The sequence below is a fragment of the Diadema antillarum genome, unplaced genomic scaffold (assembly GCF_040938485.1).
Source record: "Diadema antillarum isolate AM-2024a unplaced genomic scaffold, OU_Dant_1.0 seq00001482_RagTag, whole genome shotgun sequence".
Classification (NCBI taxonomy): Eukaryota; Metazoa; Echinodermata; class Echinoidea; order Diadematoida; family Diadematidae; genus Diadema; species Diadema antillarum.
Window position 1 is genome coordinate 66336 of NW_027272221.1, and position 13812 is coordinate 80147.

At 39.4% G+C, this 13812-nt stretch overlaps 1 protein-coding gene across 1 annotated transcript in view; it reads right to left on the reverse strand.

Annotated features, from left to right (window-relative positions):
- LOC139709946 (laminin subunit alpha-5-like) overlaps positions 1-13812 on the reverse strand; it is a gene marked incomplete at its 3' end in the record, with an annotated part of 126050 nt that overhangs the window by 65141 nt on the left and 47097 nt on the right. Inside the window, 12 exon segments of the mRNA XM_071621897.1 lie at positions 1722-1930; positions 2469-2584; positions 3817-3965; positions 4451-4580; positions 5620-5755; positions 6458-6543; positions 7837-7948; positions 8931-9091; positions 9941-10109; positions 11150-11244; positions 12050-12201; positions 13149-13281. Coding sequence (XP_071477998.1) covers positions 1722-1930; positions 2469-2584; positions 3817-3965; positions 4451-4580; positions 5620-5755; positions 6458-6543; positions 7837-7948; positions 8931-9091; positions 9941-10109; positions 11150-11244; positions 12050-12201; positions 13149-13281 — 1648 coding nt within the window.

Here is a 13812-nt window from a genome sequence, read left to right on the forward strand (position 1 = left end):
TTCTCTGGTTTGGAAATGGAAGACAGTCTGAAAATTTTGGACTTGTGCACTGAAATATCCATACATAGGCATCTGTCTTCATCTCTGTCTTTGCCCTAGTCCCTTTCTCTTTTTCTATATTTCCATCTGACATAATTTTGTATATTCCTGCATATTATATTCATTTATGTTCAAGGACAAACTCACCACAAGTTTAATTCTTGTAGAGATGTGTCCCCAGCATGTTCAAAATGAACAAAGTGTTGTTGCTTTGTATTGATGTATATATTGTTTGCTGGAAATAAATGTCATTGGACTGAAAACAAAACTGATCTGAACTGATGGCCACACATGGCCACTGTCACCAGGTAATATCATTTTCTATTTCATGCAACCTCTATTGGCTCACCATCTATCTACCCCGAAGAAGGCAGGATGTTACACTGCCAAAATATATGACATCAATCTCAATGAACATTGAGAGGCCAGAAAAAAAAAAAACCCAACAACAAATCAAAACTGTCACTCCAACTGAGTCAGTGACGATTTCCATCATCCTCCCCAGTGTCATGTCAAGACAAAAATGGCATTAATGCTGCTGCTCAAAAAAAAAAAAAAAAGTCATATCCTCTTGGTTCTCAACCCACATTGTGAGGTTGGGGGTATATGTACTGCAGATGTCATTATAAAAGAAAGATGGAGAAGTCTGTGTAACAATGATGAGATCGGAAGACATCACAAAATAAGTAAAAAAATAAAGGCTCAGCAGAGTGGAGTATAACAGCAGATGAAAACAGCATCAGCTATCCAGAGGAAATCAGAGACTAGAAAAAGGGCCAGAAAATTAATGTCCTCAACCTCCAGATCAGCAATGGATAGACAAGACAAAAGTATAGGAATCAAACTTTTCTTTTATAAAGAGAAATTCATTTTCTCATCAATACCGACCTCCAGAGAGACTCGATGGGTCCCGACCTGTGTTGGATCGTATTACTTTTGACAAAAATGGGCAAACACAAGATATACGTATCAAAACATGCACATTTCACAAGGTGTAGTTGTATTCTCATAGAAAGTTACAAAACGACTGATCAAACGACTGAAATTTACCCTGCATTGATCTGCTTTTAAAAAAATTTAAGGAATCATTTTGAGGATCTACAGTGGAATAAGTTTAAGGGTACAGGGGGAAAATGCATAAACTTAAATTTTTGAAGCTTTTACAGTAGCATGGTCTATTTGTTTGTTTCTACATTGTTTATTTGTTGCTTGGTATTTTCTTCTGCTCCAGCGACAGTCGTTAAGAAGCAGGGATGGGGGCTCTGATGAAATTATAATTGCCTTAATTTCTCAGGAGCAAAGATTCCAAAATATCCAAACATCTTTGAATTCAAACACATATGCACCTTAACATATAAGTCTAAAATACCAAACTTGAAATTGACCCAAAAGTCTGAATCTGATTTTGTGATTCTTACCAAAAAAAAAAAAAAAAAAATGGAATAAATTCTTCCGAGTGTACTTCATGGGGGGTTGTATAGTTCCACAAAGTAAACAGTTCAGGCAAATGGAGAGCTCTCCTCGGAATCTACATGAACATTCCTCAGTAGTTAAATGCCTTCATCTTGGCACATTCAAACAAACCAACCACACTATGAAACCATTTACAACGTTTCAAAAGCATGCCACTGCCTGTTGGTCGAGTGTTGTGCTGAGTCTACAGCTTTCAATATTGCACATACCTCTGCAGTATGGGAAGTCGTAGTAGCCCACGGCGCACTTGTCGCAGCGGCGGCCGACCACGTTCTGGCGGCAGCGACACTGGCCTCCGAGCTCCTCGCAGTTGAAGCTGAGCGATCCCTGGCTGTCACAGTCACACTCAGACGCCCCGTAGTTGAAGGCCGAGGAGAGGGAGAAGACTGCCTCGCGGCAAAATCCGGAAGAGTCAGGGCTGCCACGGAAACAGAGAAATGACACATTGCGGTTGACCCAACAAAACCTGATGTATCATAATTTACACTGTGTATTACCTGCTGCAATATAATATCTTTTCCTTTGTTAGTTTCTTTTTTAATTAATGATCACACTGCGATTACCTTTGTTGAATCTTTACAACAAAATTGAGGTGAATTCAGCTATAGAAACTGTCATCTTTTCATCATTAAATGTGTAACTCTGAAGTTTTACACATATATATTTGGTATTCATCGAGTTCTGTTCCTTTTTTTTTTGAACTTCTGGAGCATCCACTTGCTCCTAATGTGCACAAATGTACATCGACTGCATCCAATCAAAGCTTCACAACCAATTTTTGAAAAGAAAAGAAAAATCTTCTGGCAGACTATACCACACAAGGCACCACTTTAGAAAGGGGTGTGCACCGTTTCTCTCTCTGAGGCTATTGCAACAATTCACAAATGCATTAATCAGCACCGGGGTATGTCTGCACGCTGTTCCAGGCCAAGAGTAATGTGCCCCTCCCCCCATACCTGAAGTAGAAGTCGTTGCCGCTGCAGTACTGGATGAACTCGCCGGCCCGGTCCTGGGGGTTGGCGTCGACCACGTCTGGGGTGTACATCTCCTCTGGGATCACCAGGATGTCATCCTAGCGGGAAAAAGTAGAGGGAGGGAGGAGGAGAATTACTTCATCAACAAATATGATACATCAGTCATCACATTTGCCATATCTGTACGAGTTCAACTTCACTTCACATTCCTCAGTTACATTGATTGGCTGTCCAACTATTAGGAAAAAAATGCATAAATAATTTTCTAAATTGTTGCTATCACAGTTTAAGGGATCCTCACTGTCATGCATTCTTGCTTCACTCATGTACATGTTTTCGTATCTCCTCATTCATTTATCAAATTTATTCAATGGATTAAATTGTCTACACAATCATCTATTCATTTTCTTGATACATGATGCAGCCGTGTATTGAAAAGTCAACTTAACCATCCATTAACTAATTAGTCCTCTCAATGCAAACAAATGGTGATGTTAACATCCTGCTCAGTGTGAGGGAGGTGAAGCGGGATCTTCGATATGCGTGAGTTGCGACTCTCTCCCACGAGGGACCTCTATTTCACTAGCATTTCAAGGGTAAGAGTAACTGTCTTGCCTATTTATCTATTAGGGATGGTCCATTAAATAACTTGAATGATGAGCTAGAACCACTGGGACTCAAACCTCAGGCTACTGGATTGCAAAGCTGATGCACTGTGAACGAAGTCAACGCCTTGAGACTTGTGATAGTATTTTAGCATTACAGCTAGTCCTAGAAACCACAGATTTGTGATTAAAAGCCATGTCTTTCCAGTAAGACTTTTAAGAATACATTTTTAGCATTTCATAAGGAAGAGTAAAATATGCTCATTTGTTTGAGTAATTCGTTGTTCATGTATAGTTCTTTGTTTTGGAAACATAACTTATATAAGGTTCTTGATAATTGCTTAATCGACACACTGAATCCCATATTGGCAATACGATTTAGCCGATCAAAGTTTGTTTCTCAAATTTGCAACTACAGACTGTATTTGCTGCTTTTTTTTCTAAACCCTTACATACATTGTCCTTCTTGAATTCACACAATGTTGTTCAAACTTGCAAGTAAAAGATGGCATTGCTATTCAGAAGTGCCAATTTTAACGACGAGAAGCAATAATCTGTGGAACAATTTGCCCCTAGGACTCAATGGCAAAAGAGATTTATTTGGGGAACTAATGTGTAAAAGTACGATATGCGAGCTTCACTATTTGGTTACAAATGTACACAGAGCAAAATTTCTGTTTCTGTGAAAAAGATTTGGAATTCGACTTTCAGAGAAGAAGACTCACAATCCAAAGCTGGTGGCCATCTCCCTCGGGAAGGCTGATCTGGATGCCTTGGTTGAGGTCGCCCAGCTCGAAGACGTTGCTCCCGTCAGGCTTGGTGACGACTGCACGGCAGCCCGACACGTGGGGGCAGTACTGGGCGTTGAACGTGCCTACCATAAAATGATGTGGGTTTCGGGGATAAGCATGAATTTGTGTGGGGACGGAGGAATGGATGAAGGGTTTGCCAAGAACTTTTGCAATACAATAACTTCTTTCTTTCTTTTGGCACAAATTTCTATCAGATCTACATTGTATGGCAATACAAAACCTTTATGCTAGGAAAATACATGTACTCATATGCCCATTAAAATCTGGACAAACAGATCAACAAACAAACAAACAAATGAGCAGAAAATATTAATCCTTCAGCACTTCTTAGTCCAGATACAACGAAATGACAACTTGCTGTAATTTTTTGTGTGTGTGGTGAAATAGAGAGGAAAACAAGATACACAACAGATATTGGACTACACTGGTGATGAATTTTCATTATGTTTTGAGCACTCATACCAAAACTTTTCTTCAACACTAAGCTCTACCAGACATGATTTGTGTTATGATCTTGCAAAAGTTACGCTGGGCAAGAAAATCCCACCTTCACCATCAAACTGGCCAACAATGCGGAAGTTTGCATCAAACGATTCTCCACTGGGCTGGTAGTAGTGGACGACGATGACGTGGCGTCCACTGTCCGGAAGAAGGTCTGGCGGATATGTGAGGATGGTCTGGGGAGAGGGATATGAATGATGATATTCTTAACTTAAAGGGACTGTACAGTACTGGTTGAGGTGGGGATTCATGTTTTGAACATTCCTAAGTGAGATAATGAAAAGCCTCTTATGAAATATGAAACAGCATGTAATAAGGATTCAACGTTTATTTGATGAAAATTGGTTTTCAAATGGCTGAGATATCCCAAAAAGTGCTAATAATAAAAGGCGACATGCCACAACTTTATTAGGATCTCTTTGTTTCACCTTGTTTTTGGATATCTCAGCCATTTCAAAACCGATTTTCATCGAATAAACTTTTGATACCCCTTAGAACTGCATGCTCTTTGACATCTCATAGAGTGGTTTCTGAATATCTCGCAAAACGTTAAAAACTAAATCCTCACCTCGGCCAGAACTGTACACACCCTTTAACTACGAGTCATTTACTGCTGTATTTACTGCTGTATTTTCAGCAATTTTCTATCATTTCTATTTTTTTAATGTAATAATTATCCGTGGAAAGACAAAATGCTTGTGACATCATGCTCTCCCAACTTTATTAAAATAACACTTCAATCTTGTGGAAACTACTGAGTGAGTACCCCATTAAGAAGCAAAACTGACATACCACCATTGGAAAGACAGACAGACCAATCATCAATCCACCAATCACTTATGTTTGTGACCCCCTGACCCTGATGTTGCCCCATTCCTCTAAATCTGTACATGTACCACAAGATTAAATTCCCTGTTCGATATTTTCTATCACGGTACAACGAACTGTGCTGTATTATGTTATAGTTTCTCTAGTCAAAAATGAATACATCAATGAACAACAAGTATCCAATTTGCTTTGGTCAAATAAAGAAATAAAATAGCTACAACACCACCTCCTATCACAGGGAGTAACAACTTTGTGCTTTGCAGCTGAGCCTTTCATGTTGCTTCATCGATCTATCGGAATCTAGTGCTGGAAACTTGTCCGATGTTCGCCATTTTGTACGCAATGTTCATGCAAGCTACATACTCTGCTCACTCTACTATGACTTACTTCTCCCGCGTTTGAGAGGTACGTGACTGATGGGGAGGGGTTGTAGACGTTGGGAGGGAGGGGCGAGTTGTCGGTAATCTCCCGGCCCTCGAGAAGAACAGTGTTGGGTGGAACCGGGTAGGTAGAGGGCAAGCAGCTGCAACAACAACAACAACAACAACAAAAATAATAATAATAATAAAGGAAGTTCACATATTGAATCTCTGAAACATTTGTAAGTGAATAAATAAGTTAAGTCAATGAACAATTAAAAACAAAAAAATTGAGGCACTGCAAAAAAAGGAAACTGCCGACCAAAAAAAAATTACAAGGGTATTACTTATAGTGGTGTATGCTTGTGTGGACAAAAAAAGAAAAAGAAACTTTCTTGTGCATTTTACTGTTGCATATTGTGGCTCCTCCCGAAATTTGTGTAAGTTTCATACAATGAAAATTTCTGGTTTTACAATAACTATAACATGAATAAATAGCAAAAGGCAAAATATGTAACATAATAAAACAACGATCTTACAAAACAGAACTAACATGGTATACTGTAAGCTAATGCACTTTGATGACCAATTGTACACTTTGCATGATGTCTGCCAAAAGGCAGGCATTTTCACTTCTGCTTTTTAATCAATTTACTCTCTCTGTCTAACATATTTTTTCTTGAGCTGTGGAAGGATTTCTCACTGCAATTTGACCATCTTAATTTGGTGAAGCTGATGCACTCCTGACGTCACACACCATCATCCCATCAGACTTGATATTTCTCAGAAAAGTTTAACAATCACATTACATGTACAAGGGTATGGAATACAATCTCAACATGTCTCAGTACACAGGCATCACTTACTTTCCATCTGCCGAGCGCACACACTGCAGGGTCGGTGTCACAAAGTCGTAAGAGAACGAGCCCACTGGGATAGCAATGACCTTGCTCTGGAGAGACCAACATCAGGGAGAGAGGGGGAGAAAACAAAGTAGATATATGTCTGTAAGCTTTTTAACGACAGGTCAAGACAACTCTAGACAGTGGAACTGAAGATTGGAAATGCAAGACGCATGTCAAATTCTTGGCAAAGCTTCTATAGGTACAAGTGAAGTTCATTTCCACATATGTCTTGTGCGTCTATACATTTATTCCAGGTGGTTGAATTAGGCAGGTGAGTGCTTGGGGCGGGTGAATGTTAGCAGGTTTGACTGTATTTTCTTTTCTTTTTTTCTTCTTCTTCTTTCTTTTTTGCGTAATGAAGGAGCACTTGACTGTATATCACCTTCAGAAGGCAAGAGGAATAATATTAATTGTAACATATGCCAGAAATAAGTTGAGAAAATGTATGCTTTTCTTTGAAAAAAAAAAAACATTTTCTCTCAAAATTTTCTTTGCTTTTACTTTTATCTTGTACTATTGTGAGATCATCAACTGTTGTAGTCTTCCCATCCACTAATGATTGCCAAAGGATTGAACCAAAACTTTAAAGGACAAGTTCACCTTCATAAACATAAGGATTGAGAAAATGCAACAATATTAGTAGAACACATCAGTGAAAGTTTGAGGAAAATTGGACAATCGATGCAAAAGTTATGAATTTTTTAAATTTTTGCGTTGGAACCGCTGGATGAGGAGACTACTACAGCTTGTGAGTCATATGCGTACAACAGTGTAAAGAAAATATAAAAGAAAATTCAACATATTTTCACTTTTTTCGCATAATAAAAGAGCAATTGACTTGCCTCTTTCTAAAGGCAGGGGGAATAATATTACCCATAACATTTGTCGGTAACGAGTCAGGGGAATGTGTACTTTTTTCAAAAGATGGAATTTTGTGAAATTCTCTTTATATTTTCCTTATATTGTTGTACGCATGTGACATCTAAGTTATTTATACACTGCAGTAGTCTTCTCATCCAGCGGGTACTGCACAAAAACTTCAAAAATTCATAACTTTTGAACGGATTGTCTGATTTTCCTCAAAATTTCAATGATGTGTTCTACTAATATTGCTACATTCTCTCAATCCTTATGTTTATGAAGGTGAACTTGTCCTTTAAATTTTCCCAACTTTTGAATGAACTGTCTGATTTCTTCAAACTCCACTGTTCTCTTCTGATACTTCTAAAATCCCTGAATCCATGTAGTACTGTACGTATACGTATATGTTATGCTTAGATTCCACTTTCAACAGAAATCAGTAAAACGGAGTTTTGGTAAGAGAAAAGGGGCATACGTACGATGGCTAGCATGTATTGTCCGTCGAGTTTGGTCAGCTGTGCGTATGGGAGGACCTCCTGGATGTCGAAGACCTTCACGCGACCGTTGTCATCCAGGGCAACAGATCGGCACCTAGACAAGAAAGTGCACCAACAAAAAACAACATCTTGTTATCGAAACGTGATAAAGCTGTGAAGAGATTTTTGGAATTTCTTAGATTACTATAAATCAGAAAGGGAGAGGAGAGAGAGAGAGAAAGAAAGACACAGATAGAGAGGGGGGTTGAGAGTGGCGAATTGAGAGAATTGGTAAGAGACTGTCACAATTTAACTCACTAAGAAATTGAGTCAAAGGTCAAAAGTTGAATATTCATGTTTTCCCCCAACACTCCTAGTAAACCCCGACAACCAAAATGTCTGATTGAATCGGGTGGCAAAAAGTAATGGCAGGGGACCTTGTCCATGAAGTGTATCTGCATTTTATTTTATTTGGGTTTCATTTTTCTGATTTACACTGCAACTGACATACCCCAAGACTACATCCAACTGTCAGTGCTTTTTCTTAGTCACCAATAATTAATGATGGTGGATCATACTAAAAGACAACAACCTCAGATTGCATAATATATATATGACATAAAGTGAGCATGGTTCAATACTTCCAAGCGTCAATTAATTGGGAGGTGTGTGATTCTTCTTGTATGAAACAATGGTGCGTCGGATTTATGTCACTCACGGACTCCTGCAAATAACCTGGGCAAGCCACAAGGGGTTGGCATCATTCAATTGTTTTCTGTTGTGGGGCAGACCGTTTTGCCTGGTTTACACCCTGCCAATTTAACGAGGACATGAAGTGGGATCCTTCCACTGCATGAGTCATGATTCTTTTACATATGGGACCTCCAAATTATATGCTACTAGGGGGACAGAATGTCATTTCTTCTGACTACAGGGTATTAGATGTTTACACATGACTACTGCTCAGATAAAATCACTGGGTCTTGGCCCCAAGCTTTTCTTTTGCCAGACAGACAGACGATGCACTGGACAGAGCAACCCCACTGAACCTTAGAGCATATAGCGGAGAATCACAACGAACAGATTTCTGAACTGACATGTAAGAGCAGTCGTTCCAGGTGAGGTAGCCTCGCTGGGTGTCCTGAGCACCAAAGATGTCGAGGAGAGCCGACTGCTGGCCAGGTCCGCCACCGTAGTACTCAAAGATGACGATGTAGCGACCCGCCTCGGTGATGGGCAGATAAATGCCGTAGACATTCTGTGTGTATGTGTGCATGTAAGGATGCAAAGGTTATCACTCAGAATATAGTATATAATAATTATAGTAGTAGTATTAGTATTAATAATAATAATAATAATAATAATAATAATAATAATAATAATGATAACAATAACAATAACAATAACAATAACAATAACAACAACAACAATAATAATAATAATAATAATAATAATAATAATAATAATAATAATAATAATAATAATAATAATAATAATAATAATAATAATAATAATAATAATAATAATAATCATAAAAATAATAATAAAAGTTTTCAACAAATATACATTAATCCCTTTATCCATCTTAAATGAAGGCTGGAAGCACAGTGCGATATTCTGCCAAGTCTAATTATACGAACAAACTAAAGCAAAAGAAGTGCACACCACAGAAAAATGGCAAGTAAAATATTTTGATGAAGTAGAGCAAAATGTTCATTCATCATGTCATGCAAACCAATGTATTCTTACATATATGATTTTAAATTTTCCTTAAGTTCAGTCCACCAAGATGAATGTACTCTCGGAAAAAAAAAAGCAGACCAGCTGTTTGATGGACGAACGCTTCCAGAAGCATTGCATCATTCAAATGAAGTTAAAAATTCAGGGGCAGGACCATGGAGTCACAAAATGAAAGACCTTCCCAACATTGTGCATTAAAAAAGCAAAAGGAAAACCAGTATTAAGACTTTGGTAATGCCCAGGCAATTACAGAAATAATACATCAACTTCTGAGATACTTGCTGACTTTTGCAACATTCCAGTCAGTCCGGATGTTATTCGAGACATTACGAAGCTGTCTCGGCAACCAAACTTGATTTCTACTCACATCACCCTGGTCAACGAGTGCCATGCTGTCCACGTCAAGTTCATCCATGATGAATTCGTCGCCAAAGCGCTGGACTGGGTAGCGCGCACCGTTGGCATCGATGACTTCGCCGTCCACTCCTGGAGCGACAAAGAACTGGTCAACGTTGGGGAAAACATAGTAGTTACACCTGTAGAAGTAAACAAAGCAAAGACAAATCATCATAGCTTTTAATGGAAATTCTTGGGGCTAAATAGCCTTGGGGGGGAGGGGGGAGCTTACCATTACAAGACACTGATTAGGGTCTGAAGAGTATTGCTGAAGTTTTTCTTATACTAACCCTAACAAGGCCAGGTTACTTTTTAAGTTCTTAAAACCAGATAATACATTTCTGATTTCCTTGATTGTCCATTTCATGCATGACATTCAATTGCTTGTACATATCTACTGAAATACAATCTGGCAATAAAACACTAAAATACTAAACAAATTTCCCCTCAATTTTCTCCTCCTTCCCCCACTGATTTCAAGTATGTGAAAGTCAATAGATAAACAAACCAATACTCTCAAGCATATAGGCTCTTCTAGTGAGTGATTATACCTTTGATAAATTGTTCAAAAAGGCACAGGCCCAATGAACAACCTGCACCAACAGCAACAACAACAAACATCACTAGTATTGGTATCCTGTATTCATATGTTACTAGCACGTCGGGGTGACTGGCAACAGATGGTTACACAACCAGGACACCATTGTCAGGCAGGCCTGCCAAGTTGTCAGTCTCTGACAATATCAGTAAAAATCCTCGGTTTTGACTGGCTGAGAAGCTCTGGCCACTGATCCATTACTATGGTAATTGCCACAGACTGACAACTTGTCAGGGCTGACATCTTTCATGAAATGGTGCCTAGGGGTCCATTTCATGAGAGTCTTACAAGACGACTTTTCGCTCATGAGACACACTTACGAGAGACGTCATGAAATGGATTTTACTTCTCTTTAAAAGTCTCTCATAGCTACATATGAGCGACTTTGCCCATTCTGAGATTGATGTGAAGACTTTTATGTAATGACTTCATGCAACGAACCCCTGGTAAACAAATGGTACCTGTATGTTGTCAGTAGTCTTCTCAGCAGACTTGTGCCATTATTTTTATCATTTGGAGGAACATTAACACGTAAAGGGCAGGTCCCTGATGGAGTTTTAAAGGACTAGTTTGACCTCTCACCTTTCCTGGGGGATACCCACGATGCACGGCTCGGAGATGTCTTCCTGGAGGATGGTAGCCTCGTAGAAGTCCGATGGGAGAAGGACGATGTAATCCTAGGGAGGGATGGAGGAAGGGTGTGTAAGATGGCTCTCAACATACTGACATCAAAGTTTTATACCACATATACCAACATTTCCACTTCAACATTCAGGGCAGTAGCAGATCCAGGGGGAGTGCACCGGGCGCGCACCCTCTCCCCTTTATTATTTTGCCAAAACAAAAAAAAGGAAAAAGGAAAAAAGTAGGGGGCCCGTGCACCCCCTTTTAAATTCGTAAAGGCACTCCCTCTTTACAGAATTCCTGGATCCGCCCCTGTGGGGGAGGGGGGGGGGGTTTCATCAAGCGTTTAGTCAGGGGTTGTTTTTTTCCTGACAAACTGTTTTAGGCTACTGAAATCGTTGCATCTGATTGGCTGAGGGCAAATTTGTCAGAAAAAAAAAATGCCTGAAAAAAGGCTTGATGAAACGCCCCCTTGGAGATTTCAAAGAGCAATCAGGGGGGATGATTGAGTGTTACATGGATATCAGCAGTGGGAAAAAAATGATTCCCAATTTGGGGAGACTATTCTCTTGCCAGGACACGACAAGATATTTCAAGGTTTCAGAAAGCCTCCTGCAGAATAAGGGAGATTATTTGGCAGCTCTGGTAAAATGACAGTTGCTCTTATCCAATCATTGGTTTATAAGATTCCTCAAGAAAATTTCACCGATTTCATCAAATATCAATCTCATCAATGTCGTGATATTCCAAGTACATAATGGAGGAGACCTAGCAGGTATGCTAATACAATCAATATCTAAATTGGAAAAAACAAATAAAAATTAAAGAGAAATACATGTATGAGCAGCTATAACTTACAATCAGGATGCCCTCTGGAGCTTCGATGGTCACAACGTAGGGGCCTGGGTTGAGAACGAAGGGCTTGATGACACCACTGCCCTCTACTGTCACGTACTGGGGAGTGTTGCTGTTGATGAAGATGATCCCGCTGCTCTGCTCGGAAACGGAGCCTGAATGATGAGTGGGGGGGGGGGGGGGGGAGGAATTTGAAGTGATGTAATCGTGCGTCTTCATAGAATGCCAGAGTTTCATTCTTCACTCAATAATTCTGCTCAAGAGCAAGTACTGTCAAGCAAGAAATATTCGTAGCATGAAATTTCCGTGAATAGGAGCAGACGGCCTTTTATGGGGCATGAAATATTCGCATATTGCAACAGGCATCTACTGTTTCTTTTTGTTATAATGGCCAGAAAAATGGGTTTGATAAAAAGATAAGAGTTTGGTCTATCAGCATTTGTTCTCTTTCTGTTGAAAAATGCATGATATATCACAGTATCATTTACTACTTTCCTGATTTAGTTTGCGCTTGTTCTGCTATAAAACTCATATGAACATGAACATAGTGATCACAGCTGAGCTCGGTAGATTTCTGTGTTCGCTGACCCCAGTCATCCCATTCAAGTGCCTGGCTTTCGTAGAACAAAAGAGTCTGTGAGCCCATCAGCGCATGCTCTATTCATACCTCGCACCCAATCAATATTTTCACTGTTTGATGGCACATGTAGTTGACCATGGAAAGGGAATACATGTACCGCTTGACTGCTTTCGCACAGGTGGATTACCAACTTGTCCGTTCTCTGTCGAAAGAATCTTGTTTGGGGGCAAAGGCACTCAGAGAATTGCTGAAGGAACAGGTTAAGTGCAACCTTCTCTGCACTTTTTGCACACTTTTTTTTAATACAAAAAACTTGTCCACATTTTGTGTATCTTCCCCGCAGCATAAGGACTCACAAATAGTCCTGCCTGACAATCACATGTAAATGATATCTATGACCTCAATGATTTCTAGAGCAGTCATTTCTGTCTTTTTTTTTCAGGTGAGTTTTCAGACAAGTGCAGTGTATTCAGGCAGACATCCTTTTGCAACAGACAGTAGCGTGGAGGAATGCACACTCACCCTGCTGGCTGGTGTCTGACGGACTGATGGTCAGTCTCCCACGGGTGGGGCCTGTCCCAGTGGGGTAGAAGTAGCGCAGGATGATGCGATAGATGCTGGGCGTCTCCACGGTGACAGGGATCAGGATTACAGGCTACAGGATAAAGTGCATAGAGACTCTTTTCGGAATGTGATACGGACTACACAGGATAGTATAATGGTAGAATGTACAATACAAATAGTTTTGAATCATTATGATCATTATGGGATAATGAACTGTGATAAAATTTTTGAAAGAATTACATTTTAAAAAGAAAATTTTCCCCTACATATACTTGACAATGTCAAGGGGAAACAAATTTTACAAACAAAATTTGAAACATTAGATAAACAAAATTACTGGTGAAATTATTTTACTAATTTCAAGTTCCTAAGCAATGTTTCCTTGTATAACATATTATATTTAGCACAGTACTGTAGACTATGACATCATTTAGAAGTATTCTATTATCACACACATTTCTCTAATTGCTTCTAATGGAAATATGACATCAAGAACAAGAAGTTGGATGCTCCTCTTTTTTTTTTTTAAATCAAACACATCGTGAGCATTAGTAGATATCACCGGAAACTGACAGTGAGAACCGTCACCAGCCGAAAACTGTCGCTAGCTTAAAACAGTGGA